The sequence below is a fragment of the Muscardinus avellanarius genome, assembly GCF_963383645.1.
Source record: "Muscardinus avellanarius genome assembly, chromosome: 17".
Lineage (NCBI taxonomy): Eukaryota > Metazoa > Chordata > Mammalia > Rodentia > Gliridae > Muscardinus > Muscardinus avellanarius.
In genome coordinates, this window is record NC_137803.1 from 53726514 (window position 1) to 53752551 (window position 26038).

The 26038-nt window shown below is 44.1% G+C and overlaps 1 protein-coding gene across 1 annotated transcript in view; it reads left to right on the forward strand.

Annotated features, from left to right (window-relative positions):
* ABHD3 (abhydrolase domain containing 3, phospholipase) overlaps window positions 1-26038 on the forward strand; it is a gene marked incomplete at both ends in the record, with an annotated part of 52425 nt that overhangs the window by 8713 nt on the left and 17674 nt on the right. The window contains one exon of the mRNA XM_080714715.1: window positions 12104-12149. Within this exon, the coding sequence (XP_080570841.1) occupies window positions 12104-12149 (46 nt within the window). The remainder of the gene's footprint in view (window positions 1-12103; window positions 12150-26038) is intronic.

Consider the following 26038-nt stretch of genomic DNA (forward strand, 5'->3'; position numbering starts at 1 on the left):
CAGGATGAGCAGCAACGTGCACTCTACTTTTTCTTTTTAATGCTGGGGATTGAACCCAGATGCATTCTTCCTTTGAGCTACACCCTCCAAGCCTGATTTTATTTCTTATTTGGAAACAGGGTCTCGATAGGTTGCGGAGAGTCTCACTACTTGCTGAGGCTGTCTTTGAATCTGTGATCCTCTTGTCTCAGCCTCCCAAGGACTGGGTTTACAAGCATGTGCCACCACGTCTGGGATGCACACTACTTTGCTTATACCAACCTGTTACCACAAAAGAAGGTTGAAAATTAAATCTTTATCGTGGGCACCTGTGCAAAATTGTCATTGAGGAAGGAGGGGAGGATGGAGAGATGGGGAGACAAGTAACCGCTCTGCCACCGAGTGGTCCAGTTGTTGGCAGGATTCTGGAATATCAGAACCAAAAGGGACATTCTGTGGAGGAACAGCGTAGGTCGGCCGTGCCACAGACCTGGAAGGGCAAGGAGAACACGAGGGGAAGCTCGGTTTGCGAGCCAGTGTGTAGGGACCGAGACGGCCTGGGGCGAAGCAGGGACGGGCACACAGCCGATAAGCTGGATGAAGGAAGGAGAGAAATGAGAGAGTCGTTAGAGTCGTTTATCAGAGTTGGTATGCCCAGAAGGGTTCTCGGTGTGCAGAACTCCCATCTTCCTGGGGAAAAGAGACTGAAATGTTACTAGCTTAGATAGCACCGGGCCACCAGGGAAGCCTTCAGTGGACTCCTGAGTCTCTGCCGGGGTCAGGCCCCAGCTCCATCACATACCACGTGTGTATCCAGGGACAGATCGTTTTATCTCTGCACCTGTTTTCTCATCCGTAATGATACCTCATACCTCCTAGGAACGTTAGGGTTACATATAGAACATAAAGAACATCAGTTGGCACCTAGTCCATAAAGAACATTTCCAAAGTATTGGCAGCTGTGCATTATATATAGCACATAGCTGTAATCCTGGTACTTGGGAGGCTGAGACAGGAAGATCGCAGGTTCTAGGTTAGCCTCAGCAACTTAGGGAGATGCTTTTCCAAATAAGGAATAAAATAGGTCTGGAGATGTAGCCTAGAGTTAGAAGGCCCCTAGGGTTCCATCCCCAGTGCCACACACATAAAAAAATAATCAGACATGGACTAGAATTCATGAGTTAAGATAAAACATGAGAATGTCAGAAAGCAGCTGAGCGATGCGGAGCGTGTGGGCTTCACTGAGTTGCTGAGGCTGGCTTCAGACCTGCAATCCTCCTGTCTCAACCTAAATACTGGGATTATAGGCACGTACCACCATGCTCGGCACCTTTTTATTTTGAGACAAGATCTCCAAATTGAAGCTTAAGATCCTTCTCTCACTAGGATTATAGGATTGTGCTACTAAGCCCAGCTAAAACTCCGATTTTTTTTTTTGGGGGGGGTACGTATTGGGAATTGAACCTAGGGACATTCTACATTCTACCTCTGAGCTACATCCCTCAGCCCTATTTCATGTTATTTTATTTTATTTTTGAAGCAGGGTCTCATTAAGCTTTGGAGGGCCTCCCTAGCTTTCTGAGACTGGCCATCAACCTGCAATCTTCTGTCTCAGCCTCCCAAGTACTGGGATTACAGGCATTTGCCATCATGACTGGTTTAAGAGAACTCTTGATACTATTCATGCATAAGGATTTGTACGGATTTTATCTTCCATACGTTAAGGATACCTTTGACTCTGTTTTCTCATAGCCACTGATTTTGAAATATTATGCTTGAAAAATAAACTGTAGTGCCGGGCATGGTGGCGCACGCTTGTAATCCCCGTGCGTGGGAGGCAGAGACGGGAGGATGGAAGCCAGCTGCACTGGCTTAAGAGACCCTGTTTCCAAATAAAAAGTATAAAAAATACGTATGGGAGTGTAGCCCAGAGATAGAAGGGTTTCCAGGAACCCCAGTACCACCAAAAAATAAAAAATAAAAATAAAAATAAATAATAAAAAATAATAAACTGTATTCAGTAAATAATAACTTACTGTTCTTGTTTCAACAAGAATAACTAGAATTTCTACTTTGGTTTGTTGCAGTTAAATTTAGCTTTTGGGGGAAGAGAAACCAGAGGAGGGAAGTTGGATAATAGGTACCAAAAGACAGTTACGTAGGAAAATTAAGTGGGTTTTTGTTGTTGTTGTTTTGGTTTTTGGTCCTGGGTATTAAACCCTGGGGCATTCTACCTCTGAGCTACACCCCAGCCCTATTTTTTGTTCTTTATTTGGAAACAGGGTCTCACTAAGTTGGGTAGGGCCTCACTAAGTAGCTCTGGCTGGCTGCTAACCGTGATCCTCCTGTCTCAGCCTCCCAAGTACTAGAATTACAAACATGTGCTACCATGCCCAACTAGGAAAAGTAAGTTTTAATAGTAACTGTAGTTTGCAATTATTATATATTTTATAAAGAACTAGAAAAGAGAAATTCAAAGATTCATTAATGCTGGACATGGTTTATCATGTTTATAATCCCAGTACTTGGGAGGCTGAGACAGGAGCTACTTAGTGAGGCCTTTCACAATTTAGTGAGACTTGTTTCAAAATAGAGGGGAAAAAAAGGGCTGAGGGTATAGCTTGAAGGTAGAATGCCCCTGGATTCCATCTTTAGTACCACGCACACACACAAGATTCCTAACACACACACAAAAAATAGATGTTTAAGGAGATAGAAATGATAATTACCCTGATTTAATGATTACATATTATACATTTATGTTAAAAATGATCACACTGTACCCCTTAATATATGTAATTATTGTATGTCAATTAAAAAGTTTATTGAAAAATCTGGGAATGGTGATTTTATAATCCCAGTACTTGGGAAGCTGAGACAGGAGGATCTCAGGTTATTGGCCACAGGACTTGTGAGGTCCTCCACAATTTTGTGAGACCTTCCTTGTTTCAAAATAATAATAAAAAAAAAGTAAGTCTGGGAGTATAGCTCCAAGGTAGAATGCCCCTGGTTTCCATCCTCCCAAAAAAAGACACAGTGTATGCATGATGGTAGCTATACCATACAGCCTTAGGTATGTAGTAGGCAGTAGCATCTAAGTTTATGTACATTAACTCTGTGATGTTTGCACAGTGACAAAATAGCCTAACATTGTATTTCTCAGCCTTTCAAGTAAGGCATGACTACTGCATTGCAAAATGTTGCAAGTTTTTATTGTCAAAGACCCCAGTGAGCATGGTGGCGCAAGCTTGTAATCCCTGTGCTTGGGAGGCAGAGACAGGAGGATTGCGCATGTTGGAAGCCAGCCTCACTGGCTTAAAAGACCCTGTTTCCAAATAAAAATAATATAAAAAATAGGTCTAGGAGTGTAGCCCAGAGGTAGAAGTGTTTCCAGGAACCTCAGTACCACCAAAAAAAAAAAAGAAGAAAGAAAAGAAAAAGAAAAAAGACCCCAGTGCTGAAAAAATTAAAAATAAATAATTAAATAAATAATATGGAGCTGGAGGTTTAGCTCGGAGGTAGAATGCCCCTGCGTTCCACCCCTAGTACCCCCCCACAAATTAATTGAAATTTTTATTTTGTTTAGTTGCCTGTTATGTACTAGGTCCCCTACTAGGCAATACACATAAACTATCTTATTTAATATGTGTCTACTTTCAAGACACATGAGCCCTATTTTACCAACCCAAAGACAGAACCACAGTGTTAGTAATTTGACCAAAATTAACTAGTATATGACAAGGTTAATATTCATCTATAAAAAGCTGGGTGTGGTGGGCACGCTTGTAATCCCAGCATTCAGGAGGCTGAGACTGGAGGATCGCGGTTTGCGGACAGCCTCAGCTACTTAGTGAGGCCCTTTGCAACTCAGTGAGACCTGGTTTCAAAATAAAGAATAAAAAAAAAAGGGCAGGGGTGTAGCTCAGAGATCAAATGCCCCTGGGTTCCATCCCCAGACCTGCAAAAAAAAAAAAAAAAAAAAAAAAAATCATCTGTATAGGCTTGCTACAGATGTATATATAATTTATGTTAGGCCTTTTATTTTTATTTTTATTTATTTATTTTTGCGGGTCTGGGGGTGGAACCCAGGGGCATTCGACCTCCAAGCTATACCCTCTGCCCTATTTTTTTTAATTCTTTTTTTTTGTGTGTGTGGGTCTGGGGATGTAACCCAGAGGCATTTGACCTCTGAGCTATACCCCTGCCCTATTTTTTTATTCTTTGTGTGTGTGTTGGGGGGGGGGGGGCTGGGGATGTAACCCAGAGGCATTTGACCTCTGAGCTACACCCCCTGCCCTATTTTTTATTGTTTATTTTGAGACAGGATCTCACTAAGTTGCAAAGGGCCTCACTCAGTAGCTGAGGCTTGTCCACAAGTAGCTAAGGCTTGTCCGTGAAACGCAATCCTTCAGTCTCAGCCTCCCGAATGCTGGGATTACAAACATGTACCCCGCTCTGCTTCTGTTAGGCTTTATAAAATGTTACTAGTTTTCACCAGGCTCAGTTGCAATGCCTGTTATCCAGGTACTCTGGAGGATCACGGGTTCAAGGCTAGTCTCAGCAATTTATCAAGACCCTCAGCAACTTGGTGAGACTTTGTTTCAAAGTAAAAGATAGGGCTGAGGGTATAGCTTGGAGGTAGAAGGCCTCTGAATTCAAGTCTCACTACCAAAAAAAAAATTTGTTAGCTGAGCATGGTGGCACACTCTTGTAATCCCACTACTTGGGAGTTTGAGACAAGAGGTTCATGGTTTGTGGCTAGCCTCAGCTACTTAGTGAGGCCCTCCACAATTTATTGAGACCCTGTTTCAAAAATTAAAAATAGGGCTGGTGATGTAGATTGGAGGTAGAATGCCCTTGGGTTTAATCCCCAGTATTGCAGAAGAAAAAAAGTTAAATGTTAATAGTTCTTGAAACCTTCTTGACTTACCATTTTACACCTTGACTGTCTGCTTCAACTCTTAGCTTGGGAATAACCAGCTCCTCAAATCCCATGATTGTTGCCTACCTGGATAATGTATGACTGCAGTGTCATCTGGACTCAGTTGTATCAGGACATTCAAGACTTGACAGGCAAAGAGTTGTGTCTCTTACTTACGGAATAGATTTATAGGGCGAGAGTTGAAACCACAGATGATGAGTTTCCTGAATTATGAATTGGCAGTTGCTGTTCTCCGTGCCCGTGTCATCCTCACGCGGGCATGCCACACAGACACTCATACAGTACACTCCTCTGTGGGAAGCCATTAAGGTTTTTCCCTAAAAGAATATTTCTGACTCAGTTGACTGTCCTTCGCCCAGAGTCAACAAGGTTTGGGGTTATGGAAAGTTCAAAGTAAAAGGTCTGAGAGAAGACCAGGTAGTGATGTTCAAAGCAAAAGGTCTGGGAGAAGATCGTGGTGATGGCACGAGGGTACTGATTAACCTACCTGTAACGTTTGTGCTTTGGATTGGTCTGTATTGTATTCTGGTGGTGGTAGCACGAGGATGTTGATTAATCTGTAACTGTATAAATACCTCTAGAAAAATAAACCCATTGTCGGCCCAATAGAGTAGTCGTTGACCAGTAGAGATATTGACCCAGGAGCATGGGTCGGCCAGTAGAGCTAGTAGGCTAGTGGTCCCCCACCTTAGAATTAAATATTCTGCGAATCAAATTCTTAGAGTTGAATTCTTCATCCTCACGCCTCTCTTCAGAACCTGTCCTTTTGCCGGCTGGCTCTGACACTCCTCCACCACTGTGCTTGATATCTGAAGCTTCCTGTTCTAGAGAAAGGTGTATGAACGGTGGCAATTCATTCTGCTGCTCTCTTTGGGGGGCCTGTTCTGGACATCAACCCCAGGGCTCCGTGCCTGCTAAGCGTGCGTGCCACCTCTGAGCCACGCCCCCATTCCTCCTTTTCCTACTTTTATGACTTAGGAAGGTTGGAAATGTTCAAGAATTATCATTTCTTAGAAAAAAAAAATGTGTTCTCTTGTTGCTAGTGGTAGTGTTACATAAGTGTGAACTAGGTTAAAAATAGTTGATAATGTTATTCATATTGTTTACATCTTAAATGATTTTGTTATACTGATAGAAAAATGTTAAAACAAATATGAATCCAGCTATGGAGCATGTCTGTAATCCCAGAACGTGGGAGGCTGAAGCAGGAGGATCACAGGTGTAAGGCCAGCGGCACATGGTAATTTAGTGGAAAAACAAAAATAACTTGTTATGTTCTGGTACTAGGATTATAGGCATGCACCACCGTGCCGGGTTATGTTCATCTTACCTTTGCTTTTATACTAAAAGTGTATGTGCATGTGCACACATGTATCTTTGGGCCTTGGGTTTTTTTTTTCCATGGTTCTGGGGATTGAACCCAGGGGCGTTCTACCTCTGAGCCACATCCCCAGCCATTTTGACTTTCATCTGAAAACAAGGCTTCACTGAGTTGGTGAGGGTCTTGCTAAATTGTACCACTATACCCAGCTTTGACTTTTTATCCAGTCTGACAATTTCTGCCTTTTAATTGGGATTTTTAGTTGTTTTACATTTAATATAATTATTGATGTGGTGAATTTATATATACCCTTTAATTATCTTTGTTCTAGATTTTTTTATTATTCTTCTGTTACCTAACCCATTTTACTTTTGAACCTGAATTTTTTATGTTAAGTTTTTGTGTTTGTTTATCTATTTATTTATTTAATGGTACTGGAGATGGAACCCAGGGGCATTCTATCCCCGAGCTATACCCCCAGCCCTATTTTATTCTGTATTTTGAAACAGGGCCTCACTAAGTAGCTGAGGCTGGTCACAAACCTGAGAGCCTCCTGTCTCAACCTCCCAAGTACTTGGATACAAGCATATACCACCATACCTGGCATCAATTATGACTTTTAAAAATATTATTTCTCCTGGTGTATTCATTTCGAGCCCCCCCCCCATGCCATTTGGGCATGGGGCTGTGTTTCTATCTCCTGTATTTCTATCTTTTCCTCTTTTTCTGTTTTTCTGTTTTTTTGTTTCTTTGGGGAGTTTTTGGGAAATTATTCCCAGGGGTCTAACAAAGATCCCTGGGGACAGTTTCCCAAACCATAACATATATTCATTTGAGTCACCCCTCCATGCCAGTCTGGTATGGAGCTGTATTTCTATTTTCTGTATTTCTATCTTTCTAATAAATTTCTTTAAATCTTCAAAAAATAAAAACAAAAAATAAAAATGAAAATATTTCTTCAAATACTTTTCCCTATCCTGCCCATCCTCTCCTTCTGGAACCACAGTTACATGTGTGCTGGATCCTTTGTTACTTGGGAGGCTGAGACAGGAGCATCACAAACTAGTTTTTTCTCTACAGTAGTTCTCACTCATCTTTAGTTCAATAAATATTCTGTTTAATGAAGTTTTGAATGAATCAATCATTATTCATCTAAAACTGCTTAGAAGCTGGGCGTGGGGGCATACACCTGTAACTCCAAGGATCAGAGGTTTGTAGCCAGCCTCAGCAAGTCCCTCAGCAACTTAGTGAGAGCTTGTTTCAGAAAAATAAAAATAAAGTAGAGCTAGGAATATAGGGCAGAGGTGGAGTGCTCCTGGGTTCAACCCCCAGTACCAGAAAAAAAGTAAAGAAAGAAAGCTTCAAATATAACCTATCATATGTAAAAAGTGATAAACATTATCTTTTGTTATTCTTTCTTTTTTTTTTTTTTTTTTGGTGGTACTGCGGGTGGAACCTAGAAGCTTCCTACCTCCGGGCTACACGCCCCACCCTATTTTATATTTTATTTGGAAACAGGGTCTCACTTAGTTGCTGAGGCTGGCTTTGAACCTGTGTGATCCTCTTGTCTCTGCCTCCCAAGCGCGAGGATTACAAGCGTGCGCCACCACGCCCGGCTTGTTGTTATTATTTCTGAAATTAATGTGGTGTGAATAGTTGGTTCCTGAATGTTCCTCTCACTCCACCTGTTACTAATTACTGTTATTCTATTCTTTTGTGTGTGTGTGTGTGATACTGGGGGTGGAACCCAGGGGCATTCTACCTTTCAGCTACACTACCAGCCCTATTTTTTATTCTTTATTTTTAAATAGGGTCTCACTGAGTTGCAAAGGGTCTCACTAAGTAGCCGAGGCTGTCCGCAAACCGCGATCCTCCTGTCTCAGCCTCCCCAATGCTGGGATTACAAGTGTGTATCACCATGCCTGGCATTACTTCTATTCTTAGACTCAAAGACTTGGGGAATTTCAGAACTAAAAAAGATTTAGGTAATCTTACAAAATTCCTTTATTGCACAGGTTTGGAAATAAGGCCTAGCGAGGTGCTGGGTTCTCATGTTTTTCTCATTTCTTGTCTTCGGTGCCCAAGCTCAGAGGCTGCTCCCATGTGTGGTAGAAAAGACTGTACGCTCAGGGGGCTCCCAGCAGACTCAGGGCTCTCTGGTCCACTCACAGTAACTGTACTTTTTTTAACTACTGGGGATAGGACCCATGGGCCTTCTACCTCCAGAAGGTTTGGGCCTCTACCCCCAAACCTATTACATATTTTTTATATGTAAATAGGGTCTTGCTAAACACTGAAAGCCTAAGTTGCTGAGGCTGGCTTTGAACCTGCAATCCTTCCATCTCAACCTTACAAGTGTTATAAGTGTTTACCAGCTATGTAACAGTGTGTGTGTGTGTGTGTGTGTGTGTGTGTGTGTGTGTGTGTGTGTGTGTTTACTGGGATGGAACTCAGCGGCCTTCTATCTCTGGGCTATATTCCAAGACCTATTTTATATTTTATTTGGAAACAGGGTCTCACTAAGTTGCTGAGAGCCTCACTAAGTAGCTGAGGCTGGCTTCGAACCTGCGCGATCCTCCTGTCTCAGCCTCCCAAATACGGGGATTACAAGTGTGCCACCATGCCCGGCTGTAACAGTACTTCTTAACCAGGGTGTTGTCTTGCCCTAAGAACGTCTGGCAATGTCTGGAGGATTTTATGCTTTTCTTTTTCAGCACTGGGGATTGAACCAAGGGCCTCAGACACAGCATGCAGGCACTTTACCCTTGAACTTCACCCCAGCCCTCGAGACAGTTCGATTATTCTGTCTGGGGCAGGCAGAGGCCAGACTTGACTTTTCATCAAGTCCAGATATAACGTCAATCACTGTCTATAACAGTAGAATGCAGAGCATTCTGTCATGCTCAGGACGGTCCTACTTCAAACCTACTACAAGGAATTACTCGGTCTCAAGTATCTGTAGTGCCCAGCGATGAAGAACCCTACGTTGTAGGGAACGATCTGCCTTTTTTCTCTCCAGATAATGGGGATTGGACCCCGGGCCCCACACGTGCTAGGTAGGCATGCTACCACTCAGCTATACCCTGAGCCCCCACCTCCTCCTTTTTTACCCTTGAGCCATGGTCTTCCTAAATTACCCAGGCTGGCCTGGAACTTGCAATCCTCCTGCCTCAGCCTCCCAAGTAGCTGGGATTATAGGTGGGTGTCATTACACATGGCTACTCTCCGCCTTTTGTTTAACCTTCTTAAAGGAGACTCGCCTGCTTTTCTGGCATATTAGTCCATTTCGCATCATGAGAATGAAATGCCAGAGGCTGTGTACATAGAGCCTCTTCATGGCTCTAGACACCCAAGGTCAAGAGACTGCACCAGCGTGTCTTACTGCTAGCAGAGTCCCAGGATGGCACAGGGCATCACATGGCTGTCCCCTTGGCCCCAGTGGGACTAGAAGTAGACAGTGAAGGCCGCCAGTTGGACGTTGTCAGGAGCAAAGGCATGAGACATGGAGGTCGCCGCAGCCCCTCCACCGAGATGCCAGAGATCTGACCCACCGTCAGAGGTGCCGAGGGAGAGCGCAGCTGGCCCAGCGTGCCGTTGGAGGAAGTCCCAGATGGATGGACGGCTTTGTGTTTTCCTTTCCCTCACCAGCTCCGGCCCCTCCGTGGCAGGCACAGGATGATATCCTGCTCCCGGAGCCGCGTTCATACTTCATGACTGTGCTCTAAGAAGGATTCTTAGCTGGACCATGAGGGGCTTAAGAGTTCAAGGTCACAGTTGCTTTTAGCACCCATTCCTGTGTGACTTAGGTGCTTAAGTAAAGCACCTAAGTGGCCGACTTGTATTTGACATGCCATCTTTTAAAATTTTTATTTATTTACACTTTGAACTTGGCATTCTACTCCAAGCTACACCCCAACCCTATTTTATCTTTTTATTTTAAAACAGGGTCTTCTAAGTTGCTGAGGGTCTGATTAAGTTGCTAAGGCTGGCTGCGAACCTGTAATCCTGTGTCAGCTTCCCAAGTACTCGGGATTGCAGGTGTGTACAACCTCGCCAGCTTGTCTTGACATTCTTTTTAGCAAGAAAAGATAAAAGACAGCCGGGCATGGTGACACACATTGTAATCTCAGTACTTTGGAGGCTGAGACTGGAGGATTGCATGTTCGAGGACAGCCTCAGCTACTTAGTGAGGACCTCTTAAACTTAGTGAGACCCTGTTTCAAAATAAAGAATAAAAATAGGGCTAGGGGTGTAGCTTGGAGGTAGAATATCCATGGGTTCCATCCACAGTACCTCAAAAAAAAAAAAAAAAGAAAAAGAAAAAGAAAAAAGAAAAGATAAGAGGTTGGGTTGGTGGCGCATGCCTGTACTCCCAGTACGTGGGAGGCTGAGACAGGAGGATTACAGGTTTGAGTGTCACAGGTTCCAGCAAGTAGTAAGGTTCTCATCAACCTAGCAAGACTCTGTTTCAGAATAAAAATAAAAGCCGGGCATGTTGGCACATGCTTGTAATCCCCGCACTTGGGAGGCGGAGACAGGAGGATTGCGCAGGTTCAAAGCCAGCCTGGAGACCTGGCTTAAGAGACCCTGTTTCCAAATAAAAATATAAAATAGGTCTGGGAGTGTAGCCCAGAGGTAGAAGGGTTTGCAGCAATCCCAGTACCACCAAATAAATAAAAATAAATAAAAATAAAATAGGGCTACAATTTAGTGAGACCCTGTTTCAAAATAAAGAATAAAAAATAGGACAGGAGGTATAGCTTGGAGGTAGAATGCCCCCTGGGTTTCATCCCCAGTACCACGAATAATAATAATAATAATAATAATGATGATGATGATGATGATGATGTATCAGAAGCCCATATATATGCATGAAAAGTTGTAAATTTTCTACATGTTTGGTAAGAAAAATTAGTACCAATCCAACATAGAGGGTTTTTTTTTTTTCTCTCAATACTGGGGATGGAACCCCAGGGACATTGTACCTCTGAGCTATACCCCAGCCCTATTTCTTAGTCTTTCTTTTTTTTTTTTTTTGGTGGTATTGGGGGTGGAACCCAGAGTCTTTCTACCTCCGGGCTATACTCCCAGACCTTTTTTTTACATTTTATTTGGAAACAGGGTCTCACTAAGTTGCTGAGAGCCTCACTAAGAATCTGAGACTGGCTTTGAACCTGTGCGATCCTCCTGTCTCAGCCTCCCAAGCGCGGGGATTACAAGTGTGCGTCACCACTATTTTTCTATTTTTTGTAACAGGGTCTCACTGAGTTGCAAAGGGCCTCACTAAGTAGCTGAGGCCTTTTGCAAACCAGGATCCTCCTATCTCCGCCTCCCGAATGCTGGGATTACAATTGTGTGTCACCATGCCTGGCTTCAACGTACAGTTTTCTAATTTTTTTTTTTTTTTTTTGGTACTGGGGATTGAACTCAGAAGCATTCTACCTCTGATCTTCACCCTCAGCCGAATTTTATTGTTTAATTTGGAAAGAGAGTCTTTACTAGATTGCTAAGGGCCTCACTAAGTTGCTGAGACTGTTTTTGAACCTGCGGTCCTTCTGTCTCAGCCTCCCAAATACTGGGATTACAAGTATACACCACCATACCCTCCTCAGTTTTCTTTTGCTTTTTTTTTTTCTTGTCCTACTATGCCCAGCTACACCTCAGTTTTCTAATTTGAACCCACATGTCGAATTTAAAAAACTAAAATTGTTTTTAGAGCATTTATATGATGTTATTGGATATTATTGTGTCTGTAGATCAGATTTTTAAAGTCTTTTATGCTGTAAGTCAGTAAGATGATTTCAGTGGCATATTTTAAACAAGGATCATGTGTATAAATAAACTACTTTCTTGATTTTTAGGTGTGTGGTTTTTAACAATAGAGGAATGGCGGGAGAGAATCTCTTGGTAAGTGAATTTAACAAGAGTCTTAATTTTTAAAAGAATCATTTTCAGTTTTATAATAAAAAGCACATTCTTTTTTATTTAAAAGCATTCTTTAATTGTTTATGTTAACAATACAAGTCTGTAGTAGAAAAATATAAGAAACAAAACCAAAACATAAAAGGAAATTTATAAAGCCATAATTACACAATCAGAGAAATCTTTTTAGTCTGTGTTTATTGAGGTCACATATAGGTATATATGTAATATTTTTCGTGTGTGTGTGTGTGTGTGTGTGTGTGTGTGTGTGTGTGTATACTAAAGATTGAACCCAGGGGCATTCTACCTCTGAGCTAAACCCTTAACCCTATTTTATTTTTTATTTTGAAACAGGGTTTCTAAGTTTCAGAGGGCCTCACTAAATTGCTGAGGCTGGCCTTGAACCTGTGATCCTCCTGTCCCAGCCTCTCAAGTACTGTGATTACAGGCTTGTGCCACCATGCCCAGCTAAACCTTTTTAATTTAAATTGGGTCTGTTCCCCTCTCTAACTCCCAGTTTCTGCCATGATAGGTTTCTCTCCCACCTCTTAGAAAATCATCACTGTCCCATGTTTAAACCTGTGAGTTAGAATGAGAAATAGTATACTTGCTGAAATTTTCTTGTTGCTTTTTGACCTTTAGCCCATCACCAGTGCAACAGGTTAAAGGTAACTTTACTAGATTGAATGAAACTTTCTTTGAGTCATTGATGGAGAAAGACATTAAGACTATAAATAATTAACTGGGTATGGTGACACACGCTTGTAATCTCAACATTTGGGAGACTGAGACAGGAGAATCATGGCTCACGGCCAGCCTCACCTACTTAGGCGTTTTGCAACTCAGTGAGACGCTGTTTCATAATAAAGAATAAAAAACAGGGCTGGGGGTGTAGCTTGGAGGTAGAATGCCCTTGGGTTCCATCCCCAGTACTGCAAAAATAACAACAAAAAAAGACTATAAATAATTAAATCATGCTGGAAATAAAAATTTACCATCATGTCACAGATGTCACAATTTTGAGACCCTGAGAAGAGCAGAGCTCTTAATAGCTTGCTACATAGTGACTTGGACCGGAGGGAATCAAGAGCAGTATGCTTTTTTTTTTTTTTTTTTTTTTTGGTGGTACTGGGGTTCCTGGAAGCCCTTCTATCTCCGGACTACACTCCCAGACCTATTTTTTTTTCCATTTTTATTTGGAAACAGGGTCTCTTAAGCCAGCCCGCGAGGCTGGCTTCGAACCTGCGCGATCCTCCTGTCTCTGCCTCCCAAGCGCGGGGATTACAAGCGTGCGCCACCACGCCGGGCGTAGAGCAGTATGCTTTCAAAAGCAAAAGTTACAAAACGTTACTGTCTTACTTGAGCCTGATGTGAAGGCGCATGTCTCCTCATTCGTCCAGCCCTTTGGAACCTTGCAGACGGACTGGACTGTAAAGGAAAAAATTTGAGCTTGTTCCTGTGGCCCTGGCCGAGCAGATGGGTTTGAGCGGCTGCAGTCTGCTGTGTGTCCTTATATGTGCTTGCTGTACACAGAGCTGGGGAGTCATGGTCCAAGGCGCTCAAGGAAAGAACATGCTAAAAGCAGAGTCTGTTAGGTCCCATAAAATGAGGGACAAAGATCTGCTCATCCAGAAAAACTGTGGTGTACTCCTATTAAAGGAGGCAGTGCCCACGATGTCGGCTGTGGGGAAGACCCACCAGGCGACATAACCCTGATCCTTAGCGAAGTACACAAAATGTGTGCAATTCAATGCCAGGGATAGCCGTGGGGCAAAGCGAAAGGACAGATTATAATTACGCTTTAGTCATTCAACATCTTTAATTCTTTTTTAATTGGATCACAAAAACAAGATTCCAATATCAATGATTAGAGCTAATTTGCACAGATTCCTTGGTAATCCTTTCTGTCTTGGAGCGATGAACAATTGCTGTTTTAGACTAGAGAAACGCTTATGCTTATTTATACCTCTCCTTGTTCCAAAAAGGATTGAATGTGGCTCAGACCCAAAGTAAGACCTTAGGGTAGGCATTAAAAAAAGAACAAAAACAACAAAAAAAGAAGCAACAAAGATCAGTCAGGAAGGAACTATCTCTCACTGAATTTACCCAAGAGAACGCGCAAAGGTGAAATGGACTTTGGGGTGAGCAGTTTTCCTAGGAATGGAAAATGCAAACGTAAAGGCTTCACTGAATCATGTGAGAGCTATACTTAGAATGTACAGGGCTGATCATGGTCTTGCAAAGAGGCTAAGGACGTAGTCTTCCAGCACCTTGTTGCCCTGCTTTCCTATTAGTCATGGCAGGGTTGGGGGGAAGCCAGAGGGGTTTCTCAGTAGGACATGAGGAGCTTGTTAGTCCTGAATCCCAAGGTGAGGGAACCTCCTCTTCTGTCCCTGCAGACTGGCTTTCAAGGATAGGAATCCGAGTTATCCAGGGGCTCCTTTATGTTATAAATTACTTCTTGACTTAGTTTAGTCAACATTGAGTTTGTTGGGAGCTGTGGGCAGGCCCCACTGTCTCTGTTATAGCAGCATGCAGACTTGTGTACACCTAGAGATAACTGCAACTGCTTCCTGTTCACTTTGAAAAAGTCTGCCAGTCCCTCAAAAAGCTAGACATCAGCCAGGTGTGGTGGCATACAATACACTTGTATTCCCAGCACTTGGGAAACTGAGACAGGAGGATCAGAGGTTCAAAGCCAGCCTCGGCAACTTAGTGAGACCCTGTTTCCAAATAAATAAAATTGGGCTGAGGGTGTAGCTTTGTGGTAGAAGGCCTCTGGTTTCAATCCTCAGTACCAAAAAATAAAATAAAATAAAATAAAATGTAGATTGATTAGTGGGTGCGTAGTTAGGGTCTGGGGAAGATGAATGCTGATTGCAGGGGCTTTCTTTTTGCGGTAAGAAAAATGTCCTAAAATTGTGGTAGTAGTAGCTAGACAGGATCGTACACACCCGTAACCCCAGGATTTGGGAGGCTGAGACAGAAGGATCACAGGTTTGCAACCAGCCTCAGAAACTTAAAGAGGCCCTCACCAACACAGAGCTCTCTCTTTCAAAATAAGAAAGAAAAAGAGCTAGGGATATAGCTCAGAGGTAGAATGCCCCTGGATCCAATCTCTGGTACCAAAAAAAGTGTACAATTCTGAACAAATATACTAAAAAGCATAAACGTGTGCTTTTTAAAAGGATACAGTAAATCTGAGAAGATGGCGCACACCTGTAACCCTAGTCCTTGGGAGGCTGAGCCAGGATTGCAGCATGGACAGCCTCAGCAACATTTCCAGGCCCTCAGCAACCTAGCAAGACCCTGTTTCCAAACAAAAAAGAAAAAGGACTGGGGCTGTAGCTTTGAATACCTCTTCAATTACAAATCTTCAATTACCAAAAAAAAAAAAAAAGTTTTTAAAAATGGCTGTATTGTGGTGGCGCACGCTTGTCATTCCAGCATTCTGGAGGCTGAGACTGGAGGATCACGGTTCGCGGACAGCCTGAGCTACTTAGTGAGGCCCTCTGCAACTTGGTGAGACCCTGTTTCAAAATAAAGAATAGAAAATAGAGCAGGGCACGTAGCTCGGAGGTCAAATGCCCCTGGGTTCCATCCCCAGACCCGCAAAAAAAAAAAAAAAAAAAAAAAAAAAAAAGCTGCATTGTATGGTATGTGACTTCTCGTCAAGCTATTAAAAGAAAAACTCCTATCTAGCTGGGCGTGGTGGCGCACGCTGTTAATCCCAGCATTTGGGAGGCTGAGACTGGAGGATCGCGGTTCGCAGACAGCCTCAGCTACTTAGTGAGGCCCTCTGCAACTCAGTGAGACCCAGTTTCAAAATAAAGAATAAAAAATAGGGCAGGGGGTGTAGCTCAGAGGTCAAATGCCCCTGGGTTCCATCCCCAGACCCGCAAAAAAAAAAAAAAAAAAAAAAAAAAAAGAAAAGCTCCTGCAGGTTCAAGTTAGAGCAGGTGAAGGAGGCGGCCAGCTCCAGTGGAGGGCGGGAGGCAGGTGGAAGCAGCGCTGCTGAAGACATGGTCTGTGCATGGTGATGCCCCCACTGACAGGGCCCCTGGGGGCCAGGGCGCTGTGGGTGGGGTGGGGGTCAACATAGGAGCTAAAGAAGCAGAGAGGACAGAGGTGGGTGCTAGAGACTGGGGTTGGAGGGATGTTGTCAAAGACACCAAATGCCAGTTAGACAGGAAGAAGACAGTGTCCAGTGTGGATGGTGGCTAGTAACAGTGGACTGGAGTCTTGAGAATCAGTAAGAGAAGTCATGTGCATGACTGTAGTCCTGTTGCAGGAGACTCCGTCTCCCCCTCTTTAGTTTTCCCGATTCCTGAGACAGGATTTCCGGAGGCAGAAATAAGACAGGTTTCTTTATTTACCGGTAAATGGCTCGGTTGACAAATTCACGGAACTGAGCCCTGAACAAAGGGCTCACGTGATTCTTGTACCCTCGGCCTCTCACTTTGGAGAGGGGAGGAGGAAGCCTGAGAATTATACCTAGCAGGGCTCTTGAGTTACACACCACCCCCCAGCTCTCTCCAGCCTTTTAGCTGGCTCTCTCTTGTTTACATTAGGGAGAGCTCCCGGATCAGGACTCTGGGCTGCCTAAAAAATAATTCCCTTATATTTTGGAAGTGTCTGCTCCCTCGCTTATGGGCAACTAGGGGAAGGAGTGAGGAACTCTTACTTTTTCCCATCTTAGGTCTAAACTCTAAACTCCTAACACTATTTCTAAGTCTCTGACAGGGTTTCCTACCTCAATCCCAGTACTTGAGAGGCTGAGGTTCTTGGCCAACCTCAGCAGCTTAGAAGACCCTCAGTAACTTAGAACCTGTTTTGAAAAAAAAAAAGTCCTGTGGGTATAGCTCAGTGGTAGAATGCCTCCGAGTTCAGTCTCCAAAACCACTCACACACACATACACACACACACACACACAAACACACACACACACACACACTAAAATCTTTTAAGCCAGGCATGATGGTGCATGCCTGTAGTCCCAGTACATGGGAGGCTGAGACAGGAGGATTGTAGGTTTGAGTCTCAGCAACTTAGTGAGACCCTGTTTCATAGAAATAAAATAGGGCTGGGGGTGTAGCCCAGAGGTAGAACCCACAGCCATGGGTTTAATCTCTTGTGCCACAAAAAAATGTAATAAGTTGCTGGGAATATTGCTAAATTATAGAGACTATCCTCAAACCTTTGATAACTCCTATCTCAGCCTCCCAAGTACTGGGATTACAGGCCAGCACCATCATGCCTGGCTAATAGGTGAACTTAAAGATTTGTTTCTAGACAAAAACAAAATCATGATGGTGGTATTAGGCATTGAAGTAGACTATTTTTTATTCCGTATTTTTAAACAGGGTCTCACTGAGTTGCAAAGGGCCTCACTAAGTAGCTGAGGCTGCCCGTGAACCACATTCCTCCTGTCTCTGCTTCCCAAATGCTGGGATTACAAGCATACACCACTACACCTGGCTTCTTTAATGCTTTATAAAAAACAAACCCCAAAACAAAACCCCCAAAACGCCTAATAACCATTAAACAGATGACTGGCTGGGTATGGTGGCCCATAACTGTAATCCCATACTTTGGAGTATTTTTTTTTTGGTGGTACTGGGGTGGAACCCAGAGGCTTTCTACCTCCAGGCTATACTCCCAGACCTATTATTTATACTTTATTTGGAAACAGGGTCTCACTAAATTGCTGAGAGCCTCACTAAGTAGCTGAGGCTGGCTTCAAACCTGTGCGATCCTCCTGTTTCAGCCTCCCAAGCACGGGGGACTACAAGCGTGTGCCACCACGCCCAGCTACTTTGGAGTATTTTTGAAACAAGGTCTCACTAAGGATAATCTCAGCAACTTAATGAGACCTGTAGCAACTTAGTGAGACCCTGTTTCAAAATAAAAAAGGAAGCTGGGCGTGGTGGTGCACACTTGTAATCCCAGCATTTGGGAGGCTGAGACTAGAGGATGGCGATTCGCGGACAGCCTCAGCTACTTAGTGAGGCCTCTGCAACTCAGTGAGACCCTGTTTCAAAATAAAGAATTAAAAATTGGGCAGGGGATGTAGCTCTGAGGTCAAATGCCTCTGGGTTCCATCCCCAGACCCGCAAAATAAATAAATTAATTAATTAAATAAAAATAAATAAATAAAGGGCTGAGCGTCTAACTTGGAGTTCAAATGCCCTGGGTTCAATTCCAAAACCCCAAAACAAAACATAACCCCATAGTTTCTGTTAAACTGTTTTAACAACCGTGGTTTGTATTGCTTTATATTATTCTAACGTGTAAAGTATTTATGCCCAGTCATCAGCTAGAACCTTCCTGTCATTGAGATGTGTGTGTGTGTGTGTGTGTGTGTGTGTGTGTGTGGTACTGGGGGTGGAACCCAGAGGCTTTCTACCTTTGGGCTACATGCCCAGCCCTATTTTACACTTTATTTGGAAACAAGGTCTCACTAAGTTGCCGAGAGCTTCACTAAGTAGCCGAGGCTGGCTTTGAGCCTGTGCGATCCTCCTGTCTCAGCCTCCCAAGCTCTGGGATTACAAGCGTGCGCCACCACGCCTGGCTCATATGGATTTTTTGCATCTTTCCAAAATAACTTTCCCATCCTCGTCTTTACTCTAAACAAGGTTTTTATTACCCCACTGGCCTGCCAGGTGTACCTCATCCTCTGCCAGGAGATGTGATTTAATTTATCTCTGTCCTGGAAGGATAGAAAAAGAGAAGAATTACTTACTTCGCTAAAATAGTTGCTGGTAGTCAGGTGTGGTGGCATAAGTCTGTAATTTGGGAAGCTAAGACGAGAGGATCAGAGATGTGAGGCCAGACTCAGCAATTTAGGAAGGCTCTCAGCAACCAGGAGAGACTCTCTTAAAAAAAAAACCAAAAGCTGGACTTGGTGGTACACAACTGTAATCCCACTACTTGAGACGCTGAGACAGGAAGATCACAGGTTTGAGGACAGCTTTAGCAATTTAGGGAGGCCATCAGCATCTTAACAAGATCCTATTTCAAAGTAAAAAGTAAAAAGGGCTGGGGGTGTAGCACAGAGGTAGAATGCCTCTGGGCTTAATCCCTAGTACTTAAAAAAAAAAAAAAGGAAAGAAAGGAAGGAAGGAAAGAGAATAGGGCTGGGGGTGTATCCCAGTGGTAGAGGGCTCTAGGCTCCTGAATTCAATCCTCAGAACACCACCACTAAAACAAAACTAAAAGATAGTTGCTGGTTATATTAGTAACCCTAGTAACTGAGAATTAACTAGTTTTCTGTTTAGAAAGCTAATTATATAGCTAATTATATCTTTAGGTCTGATGACAATTACTGCAAACCTTGCCAATTCAATTGGTTGCCCCTAAGAGTCTTTGCGTGTTTCCTGAGTGAGCCCTTTTTTTACTGGGACCCAAGTTCCTTGGGCCCTGCTTGTTTCTAATGTTAGGTCCATGAAGAAAGAAGGCCAGGTGCCAGCTGTGGGAGACCATCAGATAGCAAGGCCATCAGATAGCAAGACCATCAAATTGCAAGAGGCTGTGACACAACACCACAGTTCTGCATGTCAGAGCATGTTGGTCAGTTGGTCTCACTTGTGGTCCTGTTTGTCTCCGCTCAGTTTGACAAGTGCTTTTTGACTTTCAGAGACAGAGGGGTGCTACAGGGTGGTATTAGAGAGACTACAAGGGCTAGAGTGGACAGAGCTGGAGAAGGCGGCGAGGTCCTGGTGAGACCCTGTTAAAATAAATAAATAAAAAGGTCTAGGGTAGCTGGGTGTGGTGGCTCACGCTTATAGTCCCAGCATTCGGGAAGCTGAGACAGGAGGATCCAGGTTCGCAGCCAGCCTCAGCTACTTAGTGAGGTCCTTTGCAACTCAGTGAGATCCTGTCTTAAAGAATAAAAAAAAGGGCTGGGGGTGTAGCTCGGAGGTAGAATGCCTCTGGGTTCCATCCCCAGTACCACACATACCAAAAAAGGGGGCTAGGGTTGTGTAACAATAAGAGGCGGAGCTGTGGGTTCTTATTCTTAGCTAGTTTAGAAAAAAATAGCCAGAACTATACTGCTGTAAACTTAAACAGTTTTTGTTATTACAAAGGTAGAAAGAAGGGACAGAATAATAAAGCACCGCATCAGAGGGATGTAGTGGAGTGCCTTGGAAAGAAGACACTGAAGTTTTGAGCATAGAACAGTTTTTATAAGGATGCATTATCTCCCATCTTGCTTAACCACTAGTCTTTCTATCTGCTCCTGACCCAACTATGTGTGGGCCCACCCATTATCTCCAGTTTAAGTCTTTGTTACAACCAAGATGTGTCACGTGTTTAACAAAGCCGGGGTCACATAACATATGCCCTCTTTGAGGAAGGCCTGTACCATCCTCCTTTGTCCTTCGGGAGTTTTAGCCTATCAGCTAGAAGTTATTTATTATGTCAACTTGTCTTTAAAATATTAAGGCCGTGGGTTACAACTCTTCGTGTACTTGCTAAACTCTGCGTCCCCCTCGCCTGGAGCCTGCCAGACCAGAAGTGCTGCGGGGTTAGCGTCCTTCGGGAGCAGCCTTGAAGCAGTGGCTGAAGGAACGGGGGAGAAGTCACCCAGCTCACTGCTCTTTGGTTGGGATTGTTATCAGCCATGTTCAACATGCTGTACCAGAGTGCTCCCGAGGATCGAGCCCTGCGGCCCGCAGCATAACGGGGTGACGGGATTTTCTTTATGAACATTTTACCTTTTGTGCCCACCTCCCGTGCCGATGCCGCTACTTCCTGCCGGCACCCTCCCAGCTGCCCTCCCAAGCGAACCCAGTTAGCCAGGCCTTTACTAGAGAAAGAAACTGCAAAAGTCGACAGCACATCAGCTGTGGGGAGAGGGCAGTGTCACCTACAGTGTGCATGCGTGTGTGTGTGTGTGTGCGTGCGCACACAGGCACACATGCTGGGGACTAAAACAAGCATTCTACTTCCATGCCATTGCCACACCCTTAGCCCTATTTATTTATTTATTCATTTATTTATTTATTGCAATACTTGGACGGAACCCAGGGCCATTCTGCCTCTGAGCTACACCCCTAGCCCTATTTTTTATTCTTTATTTTGAAACAGGCTCTCATTGAGTTGCAAAAGGCCTCACTGCGTGGTGGTACAGGCCTGTAATCCCAGAACTTGGGAGGCTGAGACAAAGCCGGGGGTGTTTTTTTTTGTTGTTTTTTTTTTTGTTTGTTTGTTTTGTGGTACTGGGGGTAGAACCTAGAGGCTTTCTACCTCTGGGCTACACTCCCAGACCTATTTTATATTTTATTTGGAAACAGGGTCTCACTAAGTTGCTGAGAGCCTCACTAAGTAGCTGAGGCTGGCTTCGAACCTGTGTGATCCTCCTGTCTCAGTCTCCTAAGCGCTGGGATTACAAGTGTGCACCAACACACTTGGGTTTGGGCTTTTGTATTTTATTTTATTTTATTTTATTTTGGTGGTACTGGGGGTGGAACCCAAAGGCTTTCTACCTCTGGGCTATACTCCCAGACCTTTTTTATATTTTATTTGGAAACAGGGTCTCACTAACTTGCTGAAAGCCTCACTAAGTAGCTAAGGCTGGCTTTGAACCCATGTGATCCTCCTTGTCTCAGCCTCCCAAGTGCGAGGATTACGAGCTTTTGTATTTTAAAACAGATATAAAAAGCCAGGCGGACAGCTTCAACTAATTATTAGTGAGGTCCTTTGCAACTCAATGAGACCCTCCCCCTCCCCCCCAAAAAAAAGAATAAAAATAAGGTTGGGGGTGTAGCTTGGAGATAGAATGCCCCTGGGTTCCATCTCTAGCGCTGCAAAGAAAAAAAAAGTAGATGTCGGCCGGGTGCAGGCCTGTAACCTCAGTACTTGGTAGGCTGAGACAGAAGCCAGCTAGCCTCAGCTACGTAGTGAGGTCCTCCGCAACTTAGTGAGACCCTGTTTCAAAATAAAGAATAAAGCCGGGCGTGGTGGTGCACGCTTGTAATCCCAGCATTCGGGAGGCTGAGACCTGGAGGATCGCGGTTTGCGGACAGCCTCAGCTACTTGGTGAGGTCCTCTGCAACTCAGTGAGACCCGGTTTCAAAATAAAAAATAAAAAATAAGGCAGGGGGTGTAGCTCAGAGGTCAAATGCCCCTGAGTTTCATCCCCAGAGCCACAAAAAAAAAAAAAACCAAAAAAACCCCCAAAGAACCAAAACATGAAAAATAAAGAAAGAAAGAATAAAAAATAGTTGAAAGGTTGGTGCAGGATATACCTTGTACATCCAGATAAGCAAAAGAGTTTATTGTTAGGAGCCTGGTAGGCTGCCTCAGATGAGAGCAGTAGCCAGACCCTTTGAAAATTCGGGTTTTATAGGGTATTTGGGGCATAGACTGAAATGGCTGAGGAGTCTGTTAGGGTGGGGTTGACACTGAAAAGAATGGGCTTTGCTAGAAGAATGGGTTTTGCTTTGCCACGGTCACTAGTTTCTGGCAGTTTCATTGTTAAAGGAAACAACTGAACTCCTCGGTTCCTAAGGAAACTAAACAGGCTGGTTTCTAACATGACCAGGCTCTACAAGGGCGGTGCTGTGCCAGAGCAGTGCTTATACCAATAATAGGGCTGGGAGTGTAGCTCCAAAGTAGAACGCCCAGAGGTCAATCCCCAGTACTGCAAACAAATAAGTAAAAAATAAGATAATAAATAAGTAATAAAAACAAAACAGGATGTCGCTAAGTTGCTGGGGGCCTCACTAAGTTGCTAAGGCTGCCCTGGAACCTGTGATCCTTTCTCAGGCCTGTGCCACCTTGTTTGGCTAAATTCTGGCAACTTTTTTTTATCCCCTGTACTGGAGACTGAACCCAGGAGCATTCTACCTCTGAGCTACTCCGAAGCTAAAAAAATAACTTCATCCTATTTTTTACCCTTTATTTTGAAACAGGGTCTCACTAAGTTGCAGAGAACCTTCCTAAGCAGAGGGCCTCACAAGTTGCTCAGGCTGGCACTGAACCTGCTACCCTCCTGTCTCAGCCTCCCAGATACTGGGATTATAAACCAAGCGGGCCCACCACACCCAGCTCTGGCAGCTTTTTGATCCATGCTAGTGGCTCACTTTGTGTTGAGACATAATCAGCTTTATGTATTTTTTGTGTATGTGTGTGGTATTGGGGGTGGTACCCAGGGGCTTTTCTGCCTCCAGGTTACACCCCCAGACCTATTTTATATTTTATTTGGAAACAGGGTCTCAATAAGTTAGAGCCTCACGAAGTATCTAAGGCTGGCTTCAAACCTGTGCGATCCTCCTGTCTCAGCCTCCCAAGCGCTGGGATTACAAGCCTGCGCCACCATGGCTGGCCGCTTTATGTATTTTAACAGTCCGTTGTAGCACAGCTGGGGACATATGCATGTGCTATTGCAAAAGAAAAGGTTCTGTTGTTGTTGTTGTTTGTTGTTGTTGTTGTTGTTGTTGTTGTTGTTGTTGCTGCTGCTGCTGCTGCTGCTGCTGCTGCTGCTGCTGCTGCTGCTGCTGCTGTTGTACTGGGGTGGAACCTCGGGGCAGTCTACCTTGCCCAACAAGAAAAGACTTCATTAAGGAATCAGACCATGTTCTGCTTATCTAGAGTGAAGGCCAGAAAACCACTCCTCTTTATTGGCAGTATTACTCATTTTGATTTCAGAGAGACAGACAGACAGACACTGGATTGAACCCAGGGATGTTCTACTCAGCATTCTACCTCCACCAGCCCTATTTTATTTTATTTTATTTTATTCTACCTCCGAGCTATACCCCCAGCGCTATTTTTTACAGAGGGTCTCACTAAGTAGCTGAGGCTGTCTGGGAACCGCAATTCTCCTGTTTCAGCCCCCCAAGTACTGAGATTACAAGCCTGCGCCACCATGCTCGGCTCCTACTTTTTTTTTTTTTCTGGTCTGGGGATGGAACCCAGGGGGATTCGACCTCCAAGCTACACCCCCTAAGTAGCTGAGGCTGTCCATGAACCGCGACCCTCCTGGCTCAGCCTCCCGAATGTTGGGATTATAAGCACGCGCCACCATGCCTGGTTTATTTTATTTACTTATTTATTTTGACACACTAAGTTAACCACATGCTAACCTTGAACCTGTGACCCTCCTGTTTCAGACTCCCAAGTACTGGGGTTATGGGCATTCTCTATGGTGCCTGGCCTGTTTTGATCTTAATGTTACTATTTGAGGTCACATTTAGAGAAAAGCCAGTACTGTGTCTGAGGGTGCTGGGTATTGACTTGCTGTGTTTCAGTACTTGTGTCTGAGGGTGCTGGGTATTGACTTGCTGTGTCTCAGTACTTGTGTCTGAGGGTGCTGGGTATTGACTTGCTGTGTCTCAGTACTTGTGTCTGAGGGTGCTGGGTATTGACTTGCTGTGTCTCAGTACTTGTGTCTGAGGGTGCTGGGTATTGACTTGCTGTGTCTCAGTACTTGTGTCTGAGGGTGCTGGGTATTGACTTGCTGTGTCTCAGTACTTGTGTCTGAGGGTGCTGGGTATTGACTTGCTGTGTCTCAGTACTTGTGTCTGAGGGTGCTGGGTATTGACTTGCTGTGTCTCAGTACTTGTGTCTGAGGGTGCTGGGTATTGACTTGCTGTGTCTCAGTACTTGTGTCTGAGGGTGCTGGGTATTGACTTGCTGTGTCTCAGTACTTGTGTCTGAGGGTGCTGGATGTTGACTTGCTGTGTCTCAGTACTTGTGTCTGAGGGTGCTGGGTATTGACTTGCTGTGTCTCAGTACTTGTGTCTGAGGGTGCTGGGTATTGATTTGCTGTGTCTCAGTACTTGTGTCTGAGGGTGCTGGGTATTGACTTGCTGTGTCTCAGTACTTGTGTCTGAGGGTGCTGGGTATTGACTTGCTGTGTCTCAGTACTTGTGTCTGAGGGTGCTGGATGTTGACTTGCTGTGTCTCATGGGATCCTGGTGCCTTTCCAGAACTCATTTATTTATTGCAAACATATCATTTGGCTTTGCAAATTATTCAGCCTTGCTGGGCCTCAATTTTCTTAAACATAAAGAAGGAATAAGGTGACATCTATGGTACGTTCTGGCACTGAGATTCTGTGATCCTAGTTAATTTACATAGGCAATGTTCTTTTTCCTGGTGTGTGTGTGTGTGTGTGTGTGTGTGTGTGTGTGTGTGTGTGTGTGAATATACAAACATATTTCACTTAAAGTCTGCCTAAGAGGAGTACATGTTGAGGGACTGTTCATAAATAATTCTGAAACTTTAAAGCTATAAAGTGTGAATAGAGCCATGTGTAATAAAAATGGTAAAAAATGGTGAATAAGAATAATTTCTGCCGGGCATGGTGGCGCATGCTTGTAATCCCCGCGCCTGGGAGGCAGAGACAGGAGGATCGCGCAGGTTCGAAGCCAGCCCCGCGCGCTGGCTTAGGAGACCCTGTTTCCAAATAAAAATGTAAAAATAGGTCTGGGAGTGTAGCCCGGAGGTAGAAGGGCTTCTGGGAACCCCAGTACCACCAAAAAAAAAAATTATTTCTTCACTTAAATTCTCGTGAAAAATCCTGCAATTATTATCTGGGTGTGGTGGCACATGCCTATAATCCAAGTACTTGGGAAAATGAGACAGGAGGATCACAGATTCAAGGTCAGCCTCAACTTAGGTCATCTTAGACCCTGTTTCAAAATAACAACTCTGGGTCCAATCCTCAGTACCCACAAAAAAATAAAATAAAATAATTTTTGGCCGGGCGTGGTGGCGCACACTTGTAATCCCCGCGCTTGGGAGGCGGAGACAGGAGGATCGCGCAGGTTCGAAGCCAGCCGCGCTGGCGTAAGAGACCCTGTTTCAAAAAATATATATAAAATAGGTCTGGGAGTGTAGCCCGGAGGTAGAAGGGCTTCCAGGA